The sequence below is a fragment of the Vanessa tameamea genome, chromosome 14 (genome assembly GCF_037043105.1).
Source record: "Vanessa tameamea isolate UH-Manoa-2023 chromosome 14, ilVanTame1 primary haplotype, whole genome shotgun sequence".
Taxonomy (NCBI): Eukaryota; Metazoa; Arthropoda; class Insecta; order Lepidoptera; family Nymphalidae; genus Vanessa; species Vanessa tameamea.
In genome coordinates, this window is record NC_087322.1 from 5,827,508 (window position 1) to 5,849,104 (window position 21,597).

The 21,597-nt window shown below is 32.0% G+C and overlaps 2 protein-coding genes across 3 annotated transcripts in view; one reads left to right on the top strand and one right to left on the bottom strand.

Moving 5' to 3' along the window:
• Nucleotides 1–14,358, top strand: part of Dsx-c73a (doublesex cognate 73A) — a 50,073-nt gene extending 35,715 nt beyond the window's left edge. The window contains exons 2-6 of the mRNA XM_026637666.2: nt 11,831–11,941; nt 12,319–12,459; nt 12,691–12,853; nt 13,116–13,214; nt 13,490–14,358. Of these exons, the coding sequence (XP_026493451.2) occupies nt 11,831–11,941; nt 12,319–12,459; nt 12,691–12,853; nt 13,116–13,214; nt 13,490–13,740 (765 nt within the window). The 3' untranslated portion in view covers nt 13,741–14,358. The remainder of the gene's footprint in view (nt 1–11,830; nt 11,942–12,318; nt 12,460–12,690; nt 12,854–13,115; nt 13,215–13,489) is intronic.
• The window catches only part of LOC113398775 (elongation factor-like GTPase 1), a 104,797-nt gene extending 83,829 nt beyond the window's left edge, over nt 1–20,968 (bottom strand). Inside the window, exons 1-9 of one of the 2 annotated variants that reach the window (XM_064216935.1) lie at nt 20,454–20,968; nt 19,738–19,977; nt 18,986–19,166; nt 18,012–18,891; nt 17,681–17,754; nt 17,427–17,582; nt 16,977–17,094; nt 16,176–16,891; nt 15,366–15,479 (exon numbers count right to left, since the gene is read on the bottom strand). In XM_064216935.1, the coding sequence (XP_064073005.1) occupies nt 15,366–15,479; nt 16,176–16,891; nt 16,977–17,094; nt 17,427–17,582; nt 17,681–17,754; nt 18,012–18,891; nt 18,986–19,166; nt 19,738–19,977; nt 20,454–20,801 (2,827 nt within the window). In that variant the 5' untranslated portion in view covers nt 20,802–20,968. Of the gene's footprint in view, nt 1–15,365; nt 15,480–16,175; nt 16,892–16,976; nt 17,095–17,426; nt 17,583–17,680; nt 17,755–18,011; nt 18,892–18,985; nt 19,170–19,737; nt 19,978–20,453 lie in introns of both variants that reach the window. The other variant, XM_026637665.2, reaches the window with a different exon arrangement.
• Nucleotides 20,969–21,597: the final 629 nt, after the last annotated feature.

Sequence of the window (21,597 nt, forward strand, 5' to 3'; positions counted from 1 at the left end):
TTAATTAAACTGGATATCATGTTGGATCACTTTACGAATTAATTCCAAATTTTTGAAGCACTTTTAAAGAAAATAAACGATAATATAAGTTTAACCTATAACAAAAATGTATTAAAGGATAGCTATTTTACAAAACCACCATCTATGTACTTCAAAATGATGCATTAGCCAGCGCGTGCCATAATGCGGTATGCATTATTATAGCCATCATATAAATAAAATCGGTCGGCCTACAAGCAGTCGATGATAAAAGCGTAGATCGGTCAGTAATGAGGGGGAAGATTTTCTCATGGCTACTTAATGACAGCTGTGAATGGCGGAGCTACCAATTTACTTAAAAATAAATATTTCTTTAGCGACGCGGAAGCCAGCCGACGTTTCAACGGGGAGCATTAGCCGCGCAATCATCGTGAACAATTTCCTAGGTTGAGTACTAAGAATCTAGTCATAGCGATATAGGTGGTTATTTGGATATCTATTCTTATACATTTCCATAGAAAATTGACGAAGGTAGCAATTTTGAAGCCTCACTACTTCTAATATATGTTACATTAAAGTTGAATGACTACAATCCAAATTTGTTAAAACAATAGATAACATTTATATTTTAAATGTCAAGATATTACATCGCCAAGTAAATTTCCAAACTCATTGCATGTTATTTTAACATGGTGGTAAGTAACCTTATTAATTTTTATTACATAAATTAAGCATCTCTTAAAGAGTAGTAATTTATGTATATAATTAATAAATAAATTTCCGAGTAATAATAGTCCTTTTCAAACTATAACTTATGATAAGCTCAAAGTTATACTAGCAAGAGTGTACGGCTCATTAAAGAAAGACGTAAAATATAGTCGAAGCTGTTTAGTGGAAGTGCAATCGCCTCGAGTTTAATGCTAATTTTTTTACACAAAGAATATATTTGAAGTAGTTTAAATAAAAAAAAAGTAAAACTAAGATTTGAAACCTTAAAAATTATTTTAAATCATAATACTCGACATGTTTTGTCATCTGATTTTCAAACTAGCTGACTCTCTTTGAGATTAGATAACATCAGAAACGCTACTGTATTGAATGAAGATTTTTCGTTCAAATGAAAGTGTGTGTATGGTTGAACGCACTAACAATCAACCAGTCTTTTTAAAAACTGCTTTTGCATTAGTAGTATTCCATGATACAAGCGTTCCATCTGTAGGAGTGGGGATATATACCTATATAATAACTTTAAACTCCAATCAACCTGTCAAACTACATTAGCATTTATCAATGAGATGCATCACAGTAAATAACAACTTTTTTATTATTTCGAAAATATACATAAAATTTATATCGGATAAGGAAATTTCGGATTCAATAATACCGTATCGAAAGTCACGAGTTTTCATTCCAACACACACTGTAGACATTATTTGCATGGATAATGTTTAATTTATACTAAAACGTGATGCAGCCACGGTGAGCTGGTCTTCTGAGAGAAAGGAACGATTTTACATGTGATATTTACCAATTATTACGAGAAACATAGCTTTAGATATAATCAAGTTCGAATAGGAAATGAAAATCAATCGTAGATTATAGGTTACTTAAAATCAAAATCTACGATAGAAAACCAGGCTTTTTGAAATTAGTTTCACAACAATAACATTATTGTTGAAAAAATTAAAACCCGTGACAGTTTTAAAACTTTATATAAATATGCCAAATTACAAATTGCAATTTCGCTGAATGAGTACCTTTTGTCATAATTTATAATCCACTCTAAATATAGAATATAAGTAGGCAATGGAACTTTAACATCGATACAGTACGTTACGTATTAAAATAATCCCTAATAATATGTATCGCAAGACTTATTCGCATACGAAATGTCGTTTGTTATTCAACCATTGTCATCCTTTGTAAATAACTATAATTTGCATAGACGACTTCCTGTGGGAATGTGTCTCATATATGCTCGCAAGAAAGGAAGGAAATGTTCCTATCAATAGATACGACAAATGCACATTCGCTAGTAATTTATGCCACCCACCATGGGACTTCGCCAACATCAGGTACAATAGCCTATCTGTCGCTGTACTTGTTTAAAGTTTATAAGGTTGACAGATATATTATGTGAGCGTTTATGATGAAAAATTGCCGTAGAATAATGTTACAATATATTTATTACAGCTAAAATAATAACAAAGGAACGAGATACACATACATCTTTTATAGATAGAAAAAGAAAACAATACGTTACAAAACTACTTAAAAAATTGGTATTTCTGTATTTTGTATTTCATGTACAGTTCTTATTAATCGGGGATATAACATCAGTAATTGCAATATTCTTCCAACACACCGGAGCAACATGAAATTATTGCAGGATGTTTTGCACTCATGCCAAAATAGGTTGTACCCAATGGTTATAACTTCTAATATTGTGTGGTCAGATCGACGTGTCGTAACCCTTTGTGCGGTGGTTATACGTGACTGCAAGGCTCGGATCGGTGATTTACGGGTTAACGCTTAACTGGACACGCACGATTGGTTATTACGCATGTTACGTTACGCGACCAGTTTCGCATGTCGAGATCTAGCGGCCGTATGAGATAATGCTCTCCGATGCGAACGACTACTGCAATTATGAGGATGTTGATGATAATCGCAACCGGTTGTTTATGTTGACATTGACACAATATTCATATTAGTGCTTGATTAATAAATAAATAGTTCGCATATAGTAGAAAAACTACGAAAAGAAAAAAACCTCATCTATAAAGTTAGCAATAATAAGATTTAAGCCGATACTAAAAATACAAAATTATAGTAACAATATAAATAATATTGAAAAAAAAAAGTATTTTTTAACAATATACTGCAATAGTAACCAAATTATATGGAACACAGAAAGAAAGAAATTCCAAGGGACACGCTCTTAGAAAATTCAAGATAAAACAATACAAAATATCTCAAGAATACTCGGATGTATGAACAATTTACATGGTCGGCGAGGATGCAAGTAAAATACGAGCAAATTCTGCAACATTTATATTGTTATAAATCTATTTATGGTGCTTAAGTACACTACACAATCGATCTTTGAAGATATGCAAAGGAGAATGTATACAAAAATGGAATAATGTTTTACGATCGTGATCGCGCAAAAAAGTGTCACACGCTTCGCAAAGAATTTACAGTTCACATAAAATGAGTAACGAGAGATAGTAAGAGACAATACATTGAAAAACCAACCGAATGCGCGTTACGTCGAACCTGATGACTAAGATTAACTATTAAAACGGGATAAGCTTTTCGCAGAATACCCAACAGTTGTACGGCTTCAATGACTCTTTAACAAAAAGTCAATAGCGGTTTCATTATGGAAGATATATGACCGGCATATATGATATAATAAGAGATAATTTAGTAATATAAATTATTATTTTAATTACGCTAACGGTTAAACTATATTAAAATGTTTAACACATAAAGCTAACTATAAATAATTATAATTTACAGCAAACGTTTTGAATTTCATTATGATTACGAGAAGTGATATTTGAATTATTAATTGAGCGAATGATTAAATCAGAATAATGGCTAAGATCGATCGAACAGTTCAGGCCAATTACGTAGTCAGTGTATTCATTACACCAGGAATGGTGAGTAAAATGTGAAGGAGCACCTAGTACTCGGGTGAGCGTGACATACGATCGGTTCCGCCTTATCGGACCATCAGTTCCCTGTACACCGCACGTGCCTTTGCATACGTAGATGGAACAGCGTCGATAGTCGATATCAGAAAGTATATTGCTTCACGCACTATACAATTTAGCCAAGAACTATTTTGAATATAACGCTGATCTAAAGTCGATTTATATCTCTAAGTGCTGATAATGTGAGCTGATGACATTTTTTTTTATTAGATGTCTTGCAACGTCTAATATTTAAATAAATATTAATGTAATAAAGTACACAACTTTATAAAATAAACAGTTGGTGATATGTTATTAAAGTAGTTATTTGAAAATATTAAGTTAAAAATATAGTTTACAGAATCATAAAACAATAACAGCCAGCATTTCATCCGCTAGTATCGAGAGCTATACATCATTTTAATCTCTTACAAATGTTTGCGTTTACAGCTAAAGTTATTTATTATCTTGATACCAATATTCAAGATAGAATTCAAATACCGAGCCTATTCATTGTACTAGCCGGGCGATACTTTCTGTCTGAATTTTCATAAAATTGTCTTTGAATTAAAACCTGATATTGCGTACTGTTGGAAACATAAATTCACTTATCTCCTTTCCAACGTATACCACATCTACATTCATTGCTATAATGCAATTGTTTTCAAATATAACTATGCATGCATAGCTTTTGTTAAATAGTTTTTTTTTTATATATATAACAAAACAATACGCTGAATATTTTACCTTTTGTTTTGTTCTAAGCCGTTTAACCACTGCCATCTTACAGGTCTTGTCGGAGGGTATTTCTTTTTAATACCTTATTGGTTGCTCGTTAAGGACGTTTTGAAGTAGCGCAACAAATCCCGGGCAGACAGTTACATGGCAAACCCGAGCCGCAGTAGATGCAAGAACGTACCAAGCGAATCTTTTCGTTTAGAATTACCCGGTACCACTATTAAATTTCCAAATCACGATCCAGAAACAGTGCTCTATTAAATCCTTCTTTACTGACAGCGGTGATTATTTATTGCTTGATATTTAATTGAAAATGAAGTCGACTCTTTTGTTAGTGTGGTTAAAATATCTCGATCAAAAATACTCTAGCGCAATAACTGCGAAAATAAAATGACCCTTAACAAGTGCTCCATCAAATAGGCGCTCATAAACGTCAAGTGTATGCTTGCTTCGAGCAGTCGCTTCGAGTGAGTGGGCACAGATAGCATCCCGTGAATGCGAAACGTCACGACTGTACAACACAACACGAACCACAATAGACGCGAAGTTTTGAATTTACCATGCTCCATCGAAGAAATTGGAATTTAATTTAATGGCCCTCCAACACAATAATGAGGCTTAACGTTGACATGCAATGACGAAAACATTGTTAAAGTATACGAGAACTCTTAAAGCATATCGTTAAGCGAACAGAAAAGTGGTTGTAAAAGTTTAAATAGAATAAAAATTACACCTAATACTACACTAGCGTGTTCATAATATCATGTATTTAGTGTTGAGAATAGTAAACTTAGCTACTTATTAGATCAAACGACTTGCATATGTGACACAATAAGACAATTATAACAACTCTTAGCGACTATTATAAAATTCTTTACTTCTACAGTTATGTATTTCTGTCGTTGTAGAGAATCATTATCATTTTGTACCTCGCAATATATAATGGCAGGGATTTAATTGAACTAAATAACGGAGCGGAATTGCATTGATGTAATTTACGCAATTCATAATTAGCAGCGAGATAGAATATCACGTTTGAATACGGTTGCATAATTTCCACATTAAAAACGGGTAGTGCGTGATAGAGAAGAAAAATCGATGCCACATTTGGGTGCCTCGAGACACAAACCAGCATTAAAAATATTAATTCACAAGATTATCAAAAATGTTGACGTTATAAATATACGATAAACATTAATTTATAACCTGTATATAATGTAAAAGATATACTATGTGACATTTCCTAATTTCATAACCTCCTCTGATAATTACTTCACATGCGAAACGATACAATTAAGGTTACCCTCCAAGGAAGTCTACAACTCGTGACCAGATAAGTGTCCGTTAAATTAGCTTCTGATTCCTGTAACTTCTGTTTTATATGGCATATGTCTCTGTTTAATGCTTACAAACATAATTTCAATAATGAGTTTAAATCAAAATTTGAGTAATTTAAGTAATACTTGGTGGTAGTTCTTTGTGCAAGTCTAGGTAGGTCCAACTCACTCATATATTCTATCGTCAAACAGCAGTACTCAGTATTGTTGTGTTCCGGTTTAAAGGGCAAGTGAGCCAGTTTAACTACAAGCACAAGGGATACATCATCTTAGTTCCCAAGGTTGGTGGCGTAAGGATGTAAGGAATAGTTAATACTTCTTTTGGCGCCATTGTTTATGGACAGTGGTGTCCACTTAGCAGGTAGCCGTTTGGAAAATAAAGTGATTATTTAAAGAATAGTAGAATATGTATTTAAATACAGATCATTTAAATTCAAATTATATATTTAATTAGTTATGCAAGTGGTAAATGCAATCAAAGAACTGTTGATGCTAGTTACTAACACTTCAATGCAGTCAATCCACATTTAGATACTAACTAGTTTAAATAAATTTGCATCCAGAAAATCCGTTAGTTTTTTTACTGTTACATAAGTTATGGCATTATGGAACTATTTAAAAAAAATAAACTGTATTCTAAATTAAAAACCTTAAAACAAATGAAATAATTTGCAACAGAAATAAATACCGACGAATGAATCATCTTTGAACATTCCTTATTTTCTATGAACCTTACATATAAGACTATATTGTGTTTAAGGGTTTTATAAAGAGACTTAAAGTTGCTAAGAACCTGTTCTTTTAAGGCAACGAGTTTCTTGTGTAGGAGGTTGGAGTGCACTCATGAATAATAACAATGGCTTCCGGATTTGCAATATTTAATGTAATGCTTAATGTTTTCGTTAACTTCAGTGACATTAAGTAGACATTGAAGTAGATTTGATTCTGAAATTTTAGATACGTTGTATCGTATTTTGTATATGTTATATGATTTACGACCCGTTTATTATCGAAGATATGTATTGTTTTAAATTATGCGTGATATTAGCTTTTGAAGTAAGAAATGCGAATCGACTTCAGATGCTAGAGTCAGATGGGCGATAAGTTCTGAATTCGCATAACTCAATGACAAAATATACCGAGTGATTAATTAACCTAGCCATTAAAATACCACTAACAGATATAAAACTGAAATAATTAAATAGGGTATTTTAATTGAATACGTAAATGGACTAATTATTATATCTTTCTAGATATCATCGACGAAGGCAGATTAAAATAACTTATTTCCAATCCTGTTCATAATCCGCGTATGCATATAGAGCATAAAATATTTACGTACTTGTAAGCAGTCCGGAACGGAAACTTGAGGTATTGAATTACTGGACCGCTATACGGTGAAACCTGTTGGATCTATTTGCTAACTGTAAGCCTGATAGGGAAATATAAATAACTAATGCAAATATTCTCGGTCGTCTGTATGTAGTAAGTTTAATCAAATCATTACAATTGGCTTACGTAAGTAACCAAGTCCGGTTAAGAACCGACAAGTATCCTTCTCTGGTTTGATCTCGTCTCTATTTCGAGAGGAAAGGAAAAATTTACGAACAAGCTTCTCGGGATATTAACAGTTATTGCTTAAAGTTACGGTACAGATTTGGAAAATAGTTGAACGTCTTTTGCATGACGATACAATAAAAAAATCGAATGTAAAGGCTTATACCATAAAATTTACTAAAACAGTTCTTATCATTTTCATTTATAAAAGCCATCTTTCAACATTTATCTCTGAACTGTAAACCTCAACGTAGCCCAAAAATATTTTGTTTTTCCTGTGAATGTGAATACATATACTGTTTGTTCTTAAGAGTTGTAAATGTAAAACCTTGTCTGACGTTCTTAGGCTAATTTGAATCGTTTATTTGCGCTTCACAGCGAGATCTCTAATGAACGTTCCTTTGGACGTAGCATTCCTAATTGCTGTCAGTTCGTAACGTTACCTAAAGGTCGGAATGTCTATTCGCCTTTCAGTTTGGTGCTCGTTTGCAGAACATTTTAAATTGAACGGAAATATATATCTACATAATTGTTTACAGTGTTGTAACCTTTTACAACTCGGCCCTTCTAATACACTGCTCCTAAAACAATTATTTTTATCGGGAATTGACAATGTCACATGGCGATTGATGATTTCCTTTGTTGAAATGCCGAAATGTATGGATTTGACATATTTTTTCGATTTATCACGTGATAAACGAATAATTTACGTATTGTAATTGTAAGAAATATAAAACGCCAATTTAAATAACCTTTACAACAATTATATCAAATATAATTTGAAATATATTATTATTTTATCTTTTTATTTGCTCTTTCTGATCTTATTTTGTACAGCATCGCTTATATGGAAAGGCTTAGTTAACTGAAACAAGTTCGGAACTGCAAATATCTATAATACACTGTACAATTTACCGTAATTGCGTAATAAATAATCGTTTAATACGATATCGTATCGTGTATATGAATCATCACATCGGAAGTGATTACGCGGTTACGTCGGGACCCTGAACTTGCGTTGAGGTAGATCGCGGGCAACGAACGTTGCGTGAACTTGGCCAAGAGGCAATTGTCTGCAGCGAATAAAACTGAATTCAAGCGGTAAAATAAAAAAAATGTTTATAACTTTATCAATACACATACTTCTACTAATAAATATATTAAAGTCATAAAGAAACTAGTCATATTATTCGATAGAAGATAATAAAAAGCGGGGAGTTAGTATTGATTGTTTGTCATGATTTTATGTGTCATGAGCATAGAGTCTTAACTCTTAGATTTAAGACTCTATGGTCGCGCTTGTACCGGATAAGTAGTAGTTAAGTTTTTGCAGTGTCTATGACCCACGTAACATCAGAAACCTAATTGCTCGCCTGCCTTTCCACAATAAATAAAGAAAGAAGGACTATTTTTCTTTCGCCTCATTCTAGATAACAACCAATCAGTAAACAAGTCGTATCTACATAAGCGAGGCTGCGATGATGATGTATATGGCGCCTGTGGCACTCATAAGTCATTATAGCGTCAGGGAGCTTCGTATAATTATTGGAAACAATTCTACTTAGAAATTATAACGTTAAATTGTGTTGATATATATTAGACTTTTAAAATTAATTAAAGCGCGATTGAGATGGAAATCGATTTTTTGTCTCACAAGTACCAAAATTAGATAATATTTGCAATTAATGAATTTAAAACAAGACAACGAGCACTAGACTATATAGTATATCATGGTAACGAAATTACAGAATCAGTCTGATCACAATCCTGATTAAACCAAACCTACCTTTATAATACAATTAACAAATCGAACAATCGTTGTTTTTTCAATGAACAGTTCAATAACCTCTGTTATCAAGATCATTTATTGCAGGTTACACGAAGTTCAGAACACGTCAAGATCGCAAACTGGTGATTAACTTTTTAGGTAAACATATCTGTTGATCTCGCTGCATACCGATATTGACCTTGCTTTACGTAACGGGTTTTAAGACGGTTAAATCACTTAACGATTCTCAAAGGAAAAACAAAAACATGTAATTGACATCACGATACGCTACGCTACAGATTATAAAATCGATTAAAAGGTGTTACGACTAAATTGTTCTATCGAAAATATCAAGTAGTCATTCAACTCGAACGTGACGTCCGGCGATTTAAATAAGAAAAAAATCGAATGTTCATCCTTCCAACTCCTGATCTATTTCATCTTATCGAAGGCGGTATCGGTGCGGTGAAAGACATCAGTAGTTTTTCTATTTGAAATAACAACCGGTAACTATGTTACCCAAATAATTCTCTGATAAACTCGATCAGCGTAATGGTTGAACAAATTAATTAAAAATTAATTTTATAAAAATTTCAAGAAGTTCAATTATAAAGTGAAAGCCGAAGAAAATATTAATAAAACGATCAATTAATTGGTCAGCAGGAACCGAGTTTAAAAGCAAGAGTTAATGAGGGCAATCGGTGATTTTGTAAAAAAAGCAGCAAACGAGGTCATTATAAGTAAAAAATAAACGGTCAGCGCTTTTGTCATCGAAAACACGGTATAATTCTATTAACGGTTCCAATATTTTGATCACGTAAATAAAGTTCGAATCATAAAAAAGTGTAGGTACTTAAATCTGTAAACATATTTAAAAGACAATTTCATAATTGATTAATTATTTACCACCTCACAGCATGATATATAGAAATTTAAATATGTATATTAAAAATAAAGTTTGTTTGAAATTATTTTAGGCACAGTTATTATAGTTAGGAACGATGTGTTCTATAAAATCGGTAGTACATATTTTGTTTCAGTAAATGTAAGGCATGTTAGATATATGTTTTATGCAACTGTTGGATATCCAGATAAATAAATATAAAGTATATCGGAATAATAAGTAATAGTTCGCAATTCGATTCTCTTTCTAAACAAAGATCCCGGTGACGCCGGTGTTCACGGTGAGTCACAAAAATAATATCGACGTAACTAAAGATTTATTGAATCAGATTTTTTCTAAATTTAGTAATCACCTAGTCAAAGCGCTTCTAGAACTTTAATCGAAACGAACGAACGTGGAAGGTTAAAATGTAAACGTTGTCATGTCGTCATTTCAGGAACTAAAATACGGCTTGTAACATATTTTTGCGTTAGATAGCCCGTTTATTCTGGATGGTAACATAAGCTATATAACGTCCCGCTATGACTCTTAGGAGCGGAGCAATAACCATAAACCTTAACCAATCTTGGAAACTATACTAGGATGTAGTTCATGAGATACACTTGCATATGGCTGGCTTGCGAATGAAACCACAGGACGCAGCTAGATTATATTAAAAACATTAAAAATTTGTATAACGTCTATTTTTAATCATGAAAATATTATTGAATAGCCCGTTTTGTAAGGGTCGAAGTAGTGACCACGGAAGACATCTAATCCGGAAAACTTTAGATCATTAATAATATACGTAAATCAATCTTAATTCATAAATGCGTCTGAAGTCGCGAGGCACCGCTTGTATGATATAAAAACAAAATTAATAACAAAAAATATTCGTAACATTACAATATAATATTCATGTATTTATATTCTATAGCGACGTAACAATGAAATACTTTGTAAGCTATCTGATTGCAATTTCCGGATCAATAGAGCAATATTTACATTGTTTGAGATCGATACTTATCAAATAAAATCGCGCAGCAGGTGAGCGCGGTAATTGTTAGAGTACTACACAGATATAATTTTCAAACGTTACGGTTACCAGAACGCGTGTTCTGATATCTACGCGTAAATATGAGAACCACTCATTTGTTATTTATAAAATAATACGAGATAATTGTTTGTGTGGGAAATTGATTACTTACGTAACTTATAGTGGTATTAACACTCCAGCGGTTTGATAAAAAAATGCTAATCACGTGTACAAATAAGCAACTTTATATTTCCACGTAAAGTAAATCTGTCAAAGCAAAAAATAAATAACGTAAGAAAGAACGTAAATAAATAAGGCATATTAGTAATAACACGGTTTTAACATTTTCCGGATGTATTATAAAAAAAATAATTGACACAAATATGTATATCAAATGTTGGAAAAGATTAACTACTGAGTTTCTTGTCGGATCTACTCGTTAGAATCTACATTACGAATCGGTGGTAGAATGTAACATTTAATACAATTCTGTAAAATTACGATTCAAAAGTGCTCGTAAATACCTACTCGTATAAAGTATACTTTGATTCATAATATTATTCACGAGAATATACCCCGGGCGTTCGCTGTTGTAATGTAAGACACGGCTTGAACTTTTAACAAAGATAGTATCAATACCGAACGACGACAACTTCACACCGTTTCTCATTATTGTACTTATAATTAATGACGAGGCATGAATTAGTTCTTCTGAGGAATCCATACGTTTTTACAAGAACAGATATTACGCCGACAAACGTAGTAGCTCCATTTCTTAGATGTTAATTTGCGAAATACATTAATCATAATATAATATGTTACTGTTTTCAGACGGTTCCTTTGCCGGCGGGGTCTACTTCGGTACTAGCGAAGCCGACAAAGTACCACTACTACCCTCACAATCAACACATCTATTTACTACCGGAATGCGCTATTCAACAGGTAATGAAATTTCTCCATTGTATGTCAAGTAATAGCATTTATTATTCAAAGCAAATTGCATTTGAATAGAAGTAAATATTTGCAATGCCCTTATAGGTTGACTGTTGTAGACTTTGTTACCTTTTCTGTGTACCAATGTTATATAGCCTTTATTATGAATACAGAGTATTTATTATTTCAGTTCTGTTTTTGCCAAGACACACTATTAAATTCTATACGGAAATAAATTACATCTTCAATTAATCTATGTATGAATAGGCGAAGACAAAATGTTCATTTTCGTTTGTGAACAGATTTTCTTTTTTTTTCGTTAGTTATTGATAAGTTTTTTTTGTTAATTAATAATTAATTATATTATAACAATATTCGATTTTCAGGTGTGCAACGCAGTATACGTGCGTTTGAATTACACCCAGCCACTTTGCGCTTGCCCCGCCAGGTACAGGGACCCGTGCTCAGCGAGTTTGAACGCAGACGACCTGCATACCACGCGACTCACTACAGATTCCAAAAAGAAGGTGAGATACCGCAGGACATTAAAGTTAACGGCGTAACATTCATTGACTTAAAAGGAATAATATTGTAGGTTAACGGCAAAGATCTTTATTGAGACACTAACGGTTACTTTGTATAAAGTATTCATCACTCCTTAATAAGCAAAAGACTACTTTGTATTAGTAAAATTTATTTTTTCATTGTCGATTATATGTTATTAAAATATGTCTTATTGAATCTGTTTCATGTTTCAGTACGCTAAAAAAGCAGTCACATTGGTAAAGACTTGCGAAGCCGTGTCAGAGATGCGGGAATGCCGTGCTCCGAGAGACTGGTCACTTTTAGCACTTCAGAACATCCGGACTGGCAAGTCACACTATCTGGTAATTTGCCGATGTCCCGAAACTCATATACTTGGTAAGTTATATCATATAACTATATTATACAATTGTGACAGAAAATTTGTCATTGTAATAAATATACGAGTTAAAAGGTAATATCAAGGTTTCCTTATGCATCTGTTTTCTTAGTATTATCAAAAGAAATAATGCATTGTTTGCGTGTTAATATTAATAAAATTTATAGACTTTACATACATTTACCTTTCGTATCTTGACGTTATACAATGGAATTTATCTGTTGATTCTTGAAAATTTATATAGATTGTTTTATCACATAGAAGGGCCGATGTCTCACGACCAGCCGACGTATGCGTCTGTACCAGGAATCAGAGTTTACGGCATGATGTGCGTCCGCCAGACAACTTCTTATCACACCGGTGAGTCACTTTACTATCTACTCTTTAGAAACGCCCATATCGCCTGCATGAATATATTGCAGAATATGAATTATCTAGCGCTGATTTATACGGTTATTAGCGCAAATAAAGCAAATTTTGATTTATTATAAGTGCCCTGTGTTGAACCTTAAGCCAACTTATAGAACGCTATTAATATTGCTATATTTTATTATGTTTTATTGTTATTTTGTTAACGCAATCTGTATAGATATTTTTATCATAATAAATATTAAAGTTATAAAATTATTTTTCAGGTTTTAATTCGAACAGATACACATCGGGCGTCCAGAGTACCACAAGCACGTACAAAGTAGACTATTCTCAACCTCACTCATACGTCGATAAGCCCGTCTACAATCGATACCAGACACATAGCTACTCGGACTCAAACTACTACAATAGAAGGTCTAGAGCCTCGCGCGTGAGGCGAATGACATCAGAATACCCCCCGTTCCCATGGTATAAAGTAAAAGAATTGGCGCGAGCATTACATTGGATCAATTAAGAAGAAATTAATCGTATTGTTACGGAAAAGTAGGTTGGTTTCAAGATGGCCGTACAATCACCGCCTCGTTGAATTCAACGAAGACTTTAAACGATACATTTAATTTCAAAACGCTTTTAGCTTTCTTATACCAGTTATGTGATTATGTCTGATTCATTTAAATTACATCGTATGAAAAATAATCAGCTGCTGAATACTCGATACGCATTTAATAGACATTAATAACATTTTGTACCTTTCCCAGTACTACATTATATAACATAGGCTCTAATAAATAATCAATAGTATTATAGATTACGGTTAAGTTATTATTATTTGCCAGAAGGCAAGGCCATAGATATAAGAATGGAATTAGAATGGACAAAACATTATAAATCGCTTTTAATATGGCGATAAAATTATTCGATTTGGTATTTTGAATATATATTTTTTTAAGTACACGAAATAATGTGATACGAGCTCAGTGTTTTTTGTGTATTTCGATGCATTTATAACTACATAAGTTTTAGTATATACATTATTTATATCAAAAACCATATAACTTAGACAAATCGCTCTGTAAATAGTAGTGTTAATTACAATATTTGTAATTACAAAAAATAAAATTGATTGAAAATATTTCATTGTATTATTATTTATATATCAAACATTTTTGTGCATAAACGTCACACATCTGGGCTGAGACCTCTTTAATATTCAATCAAAAAGGCTTGGGCGCAACAATGTGGCGAATTTTATCGACACTTTTTTTACGGTATTTTTCTTTACCGCGCAGAGTAATGAAATGAAAATAAACACAAATTAATGATATGAAAGTGGTGCTTTCCTAATAATTCATAAAAAAAAAACTTTCCAAGTAGGATAAAGAAGAGGCATGTAATAGATGTAAGATAAAATAGAAGCGACATTATAAAAATATTTGTTTACGTTTTGAGCCTTCATTTGAGTTTGGATATTACATGAAATCTCAATAGTTAAAAAAAATTAAATCAAAAGGTTATTGATTTTTTTTACATCTATTACTTACTTCTTGTTTATCCTACTAGGAAAGAAAAATATTTTTATTTATTATTAGTCAATATTTTTTTCTAGATTTATTTAAAATAAGCCGACTACCACCGCCTAAATACATTGGTATTTTAGGAAGAAATATTAACCATCCCTTACGTCGCCAATGAGCCAGTAATCTTGGCAATCAAGGTGTTATGTGCCTGTCTATAGTGGCAATGGCTCACACATAATTTAAACCGGAACACAAAAATTGTGTAAAATGACGATTAATAAGTGCCTGCTTGAATGAAGTACATATGTTTAGAAATAATAGCTGCCCCATTATAAGGAATTACTAATATTCCTATTTACCCCTTCAATTAGGCTTAAAGTTTGTGTTAAATGTGGGGACCACAATATCATAAGGCATCAGGATCGATCTTGCGATTTTTACATCGCTAGGCGACCCTTAAACGATTGCGCTAATGAATATTTGTTGATAAATATTACTGTTTGGCGGTATCTTATATGATGAGTGGGTGGTACTTATCCAGATGGGCTTGCTCAGAGCCCTACCACCAGGTACACAAGTAAAATCTCTGAGTAAACAATATATTATAAGAATTTTAACTTACCTAATACTTTCTGATCCACAACAATGTCACAAGAATACATAGCTGCCATTAGTCTTTGAGGTTGAACTTGGAATGCTCTTTTACAACCTTCTTTCACTGCTGACATTATTTGACCTTAATAAAAATAATCAAATTATATTAATATTTAACGAAATTGATTGCAGTCATAGAATCAAGATTTAAGAATCGTTTAACGTTGTCAATTGGAAAATGTAGAGACCATAAATATGAAAAGTATAAATCTGACATAACATTATTAAATATTAGTACAACGAATATTTTGAAGATTTTTTGATTTTTATTTCGAACTTATATATTTATTTTCAAGATATATAATATCTATTTTAAATATTATATTAGGATATGTCGTGGCATGAGATCACGATATGTGCATTTTGCAAATCGGTATGAGACCCCAATGAAGAGGGTTCTCAACTTTGCCGATAGGGATTTTTTCCCTAACATGTTTTCTTATATATTGACCATGATGATGTCGTCCTGACCAATTTAAGCCACGCCAACCTATCTCAAGGGAGATGAACCAACTAGCCTGGGCATATTATAGTGCACAAGTAGTGCACAGTGCAGTCTCTATTCCCTCACTATCACAATTCGACAGAATATCCGATATGACCCTACGTGCTTGCATCTTAAAGACTCCGGACTGTTGCTGAGAATTTTCATATGACGAAAACCCAATAAACTTTCATTGACCCGACCTGGGATTTTAACCTTAATACTAGGCACTAAACCAACGAAATGTAACACATTACAAACAAATCTAAAAGGTAGTAACATCTGTATATTTACCTGACAATGGTCCATATGTATAGGAAATATCTTCGTCTACTTTATCCATAGACCATTCCTCAACACAGAAAGCCACACCCATCATCGGTTCATCACACAACGGACCAGCCAATGAAGCCAATTGGAAACCATTCACAAAACTACTTTCGTACTCAAATCTAGGATCCTCTTTTAATTCTTTCTCATGATGTAGAAATTTAGTTTTATAATCTGGCGTCTGATTTAGAAGCAAATTTGGGCCACAATTTCTAGGTCCTACAGACCATATTTGATCAACGATATCCTTCCATTCCGGACCCAATTTGGAACATATGGCTTGTAATTCACTCTTAAATGCCTCTATTAGTTTCAACATTCTATCAGACAATTGATGTTTACCATTTATATGCAATTCATCGAATTTACTTTCAAGATTGTCATTTTTTGACACTCCTTGTAATGTTTTTATGTGTTGTGATATTGCTTTTAATAAATCAGTCGATCTATCTAACAGTGATGTTATTTCGTTTGGTAAAGGTTTAGCACGAATTTTGATAGTGCTTTGTTTATTAATAGTGCTTATACTTATTAGAGAATCTTGTTCTGTAATGCCTTTGTCAATATTTTGGGAGTCAATTTCTTCATTGGCCATATCTATTTTAGGTGGTTCTACAATTGTTTCTCTAAACGGTACTATCGGTTCTGATACTGTTATAGGAATTTTGGCATAAAGATTCCTAAAAAAAATATGATTTAATTAACCATTGCAATGATTCATTTAAGACAATTTATAAGCTTAAAGATCTGAAAGATAAAACTTACTTGAGATCTTCAAGACATCTCTGTAAATGTACTTCGCCGGCTGTAACTAAAACATGTTCACCTGTTTCTTGCAATAGAACTTGTACGCAGGAATCTGATTGGTTAAGTAATCTTAAACCTGCAATAGACATGGACATATAAAATGTTTAAACGGAAGTTGATGGTATGGCAGAATTAAACAGCGTTAGGCGAAGGACCAACGAGTTTATGTACTTTCCGGACGTGGGAGTGTCCACGCACTTCCAACTTTCATACTGTACTAAAAGTCTTTCCTTCTCGGGGCTTGAGCCCAAATCTCTCGATCTTCGGATTTGTTAGTTAGTCACCAAAGCAAACAATTTTTTTTATGGTTATGGTATATAAGATACACAAGATTCAAACTCGAGTTAGCTTTGATACAATTACCTAAATTATTTGGAACAACAAAAAAATGAGATTATTAATTTTTACCTTTCACTAGCTGAGATAGTTGTGATGGATATGAGGGTTCTATAGCGACTCTCAGTATAGGAACAGCTGCGTATTGAATCTCACTAAACGCTGGACACGCAAGAGTACTACTTAATGTTGCAGTTTTAAGTATATGATCCTGTAAACCACCTATACCTAAAAATTAAATTCATTATTACAATATAAAAATTCGACATTATTACAATATAGAAATTGTCATTTAAATTTAAAACCTATCTGTAATCATTACTTACCTATAATGTTACCCGCTACAGCTTCATCAATATCTTCTAATTCTCTTCCCATCAAAATATATAGAGATTTAATCCTGCAAAAAAGTAAAAATGTAAAAAATAATTTTAAAATCTTATTAACATTTAAGTGGACACCGAGCAGCAATAGTATTGTTATGTTTCAAGGGTGAGTAAGCCAGTGTAAATACAGATATAAGTGATGTAACATATAATTTTAATAAGGCTTTTAATCTATAGGCGACGGTGTAATTAACAAGTTGCACACAAAAAAAAAAAAATAGTTGAATAAAAATCCTTACTTGTGTAATAAAAAAAGGAAGAGAAAACTTACTCTGTACATGTGATGTGTTCGTCACTTTGCAAGTCTTTCAATTTCTTATTAGGATCTATTCGGATGTTTTTTTTAATAAGTACTTGGGAGGGATCATGTTTTGGACCTAATACATATAATTTGTCACCTTTCCTAACTTTACCACTAAATATTCTAGCAAAAGCTATAAATGCAGTTTGATTTTCATCTTCCTTTTCTTTTTCATCTTCAGTGCACTTTTCAGTGTCATTATGACTCAATTCTTTATCTTTTGATATAGGAATCGGTTCCGCATTAACATTATTCTGTTTCAATTCAACTCGCATCTGCCTCACTCTCTCTCTTCTTAGAGCCATTTCCTCTGCTGTTAATGCTTTCGGTTTGTTTTCGGGCAATACGCTTTTATCAACACTAAACATCTTAGATACAAAAATAATCACAGTTCTATCATTACTGCTATCACAGTCTAAAAAGTCATGTTTAAGTTTTTGTGTTTCTTCAGGATAAGTATCAATGTCTCGTATACGAGAGCACATGAGTTTTTCCACTTTTTCTGGTAAAATTTCTTTTGGTGAAGGAAGTTTTGTGCAAACCATATCTAACACTGTATTCGACAGCGGTAGCCACTGTGTCATCAGCGACTGTAATTGAATTCTGCTGTCAGTGTGTCTTAAATCCCGAGTCGTAAGTTTAATACCAAGTTTCTCACAAATAACCGGAACCTTCTCTTTGTCATTTCTAAGTACAATTGTTTCATATATATTCCATAAGTTATCAAAAATTACTTGAACAAAGAGTGGCTTTTTGGCTTTTTCTTGAGCACCTTTCATGAAGCGTTTTGTTTTAGAATTTAAAAAAAAGTCACCCCAAAGAACCTTTCGTAGTAATTCTTCTTTCACTCCTGGTAATAAACATAATTTATTTAGGTAAATAATTAAAACTTATCAGAAATTAAATTTATCAAAAATATAAACTAATTTAAGATTATTACTTACCAAGTTTATCCGAAAAAAGTTTTGCAAAGTTGTGTATAGTGAAACCCCAACCATCGATAGCACTAGCAAACACTACATTTCCTTGTTCTGGCGAAAAATATAAGTTTGAGTCATCGGCATCTTCTAGTGCTGATGTCCAATCATAGAAATTATTGTCTTCCTTCGGAACTGACTTTTTTGTCTGCTAACATTAAAAATAACAGCATATGAACACTATTTAACTAAAGAGACCATTTTTAAATACAAAACAATGAAAATAAAAGTTAAGTTGAATGAGAATTTGTTAAGTTACAATCCATTTTTATACATTATACATTGTATATATAAATAGAATAATCTTGGGATAATAAGTAAGGAAAAAAGGTAGTACTATTAACAACTGCTAGGTAATTTACTATTTTTAAAGATTACTTCTTATAATTTATTTGAGCCCAACCAACAGTTTATATTTTTTTTACTGTTACTATTTCAGCATTCAAAACACATGTTTATGACTGGTAGAACAGATATTTTTTTTGTTTCTAATACATTCTATTAATTTTTTTAAATTAAGACTCCTTTAAATTATCTTTAGAACAGTATGCAAACTACGTTGATTCTGTGAAGTAACATTATAAAAAGTATAATTATAAAAAGAGTTCCCAAAATAAGTCATTTTTTTTTCTTTCTATTGTTTAGCATCTTTCTCTGGCACCTTACATCATGATTCATAAAAAATAAATAAATAATGATATGATAAATTGTGTACATACTTGTTTATCAATTAATGTTTCCTCATTCTCTAATACTTCAGAAGCAAACAATTCTCCCATAACTGCATTAACTTGTTCCAATACTTGTGTGATATGTACATATGCATCAAGAGCACTCATCTTCATTTCTACTATCAGACGATCTATTTTATTCAAAACCAATACAGCTTGAATACTTTCTGAGTAAGCCTGTTTCAATGCAAGTCTTGTTTGGGGACATACACCTTCGACAACATCCACCTGGAGATATAAAAGTTTTGCATTATGCAATAATAAACATTATGCAATAATACATAAGACATTTTTACAGTAAACAGTTGTTTATGTTATATCGACACCTTCAAATTAATACTATGCTAACTCGAATTTTAGTGAAAATCGTTTTTTTATACCAAGTTGCTTGAAATATGTTATTTTGTATGTATTAAAAAAATCATGATGAAATATACAAAATTAACGAAGTTATAAATTTTATACAACGCTAACTAAAGGCAATTTTTGAAATCAATCGATTTAAATTACACTAACTATTATCAGCGGAGTGTGCGCACACTCTGGAGTTAGCGTAGTATAAATTGTTGGTGTCGATATGTAATTTGTTAAATTTTTAAACAATTAAGTATATCTGAACTTCAGTTTTTGGCTTATTTTAAAATTTAATTCTGGATAGGTTGTAGTTATGTGAAAAAACATGTTTGTATACATTTTCTACTTACAACAACAATAGCACCATCACACAACCTCACTGCAGTAGACACTTCACTTGAAAAGTCAATATGCCCAGGCGAATCTATGAGGTTTACGAGATATTCTTCTTTATCCAAAGCATGGTACAGAGCAATACTGCTACTTTTCATCGTTATACCTCTCTCTTGCTCGTCAGGCCTACTATCCATGTAACGCAATTTTCCAGACATTCTCTGTGATATAATACCATTGCTGGATATCAAAGAATCTGCCAAAGTTGTTTTTCCGTGATCCACGTGGGCTACAATACAAATATTTCGAATTTTTGTAGGCCTGTTTTGGAGTTCTAAGATTTTCGTTGAATCTACTAGTCTCATTGTTGATTTTTTTATAAATCTTGGGATTTAAAACTTTATTTAGCACAAAGTGAGTTTACTAATACGATTTATGAGGAAAAATATGTCTCTTCAAGTAAGAAAATAACAAGAACAAGTTGCACAACGTGAGTGAAATTGGAAAATATTGACATCGTTGGCATTTTGACAGCGTCAAAATGACAGTGTCTTTTAGACTTTAACGTTTTCGTTTAGAAATAGTTATATTAGTTACATACCTAGTTTAATGATATGATTGAGATGTAATTAATAATATTATGATAGGATGTTAATTATTTGATTAAATTCAAAAAGCAAAAAAAGTAAAGTAAAAGTAAAGTTTTTTAAGGTATGTTTAAAATAACTATATAAAAAATATGTATGTTTTTGTGAATTAAGGTTGCATGCAGTACTTTTAATAAGATTTATTATTTAATAATAAGTTTTGTAGGACATAGTTATACCAATACATAATTCTCATGTAAATATACAATAATTATGCGTAATGCATATTTTAAGCTGTATTGTTATTTTAACATAACTATAAATGCTGTGATATTATACTAAAATTACAAAAATTAACTATTTAAGTTCAAGAATTTACTCAGAAACAATACAAACAATAAAATAAAGGTTAGTTATGTGTTTAAATTAAAAAAAAAATTTGATCATTATTTTTTCATAATTCAAATGAAATGAATTCAGAAATATTGATATTAAATTAATCCTATGATAAAATTGTAAATTTTATGTTGTTTATACAATTCTAGAGTACCAAGAATAATGGCTCCTTAGAACA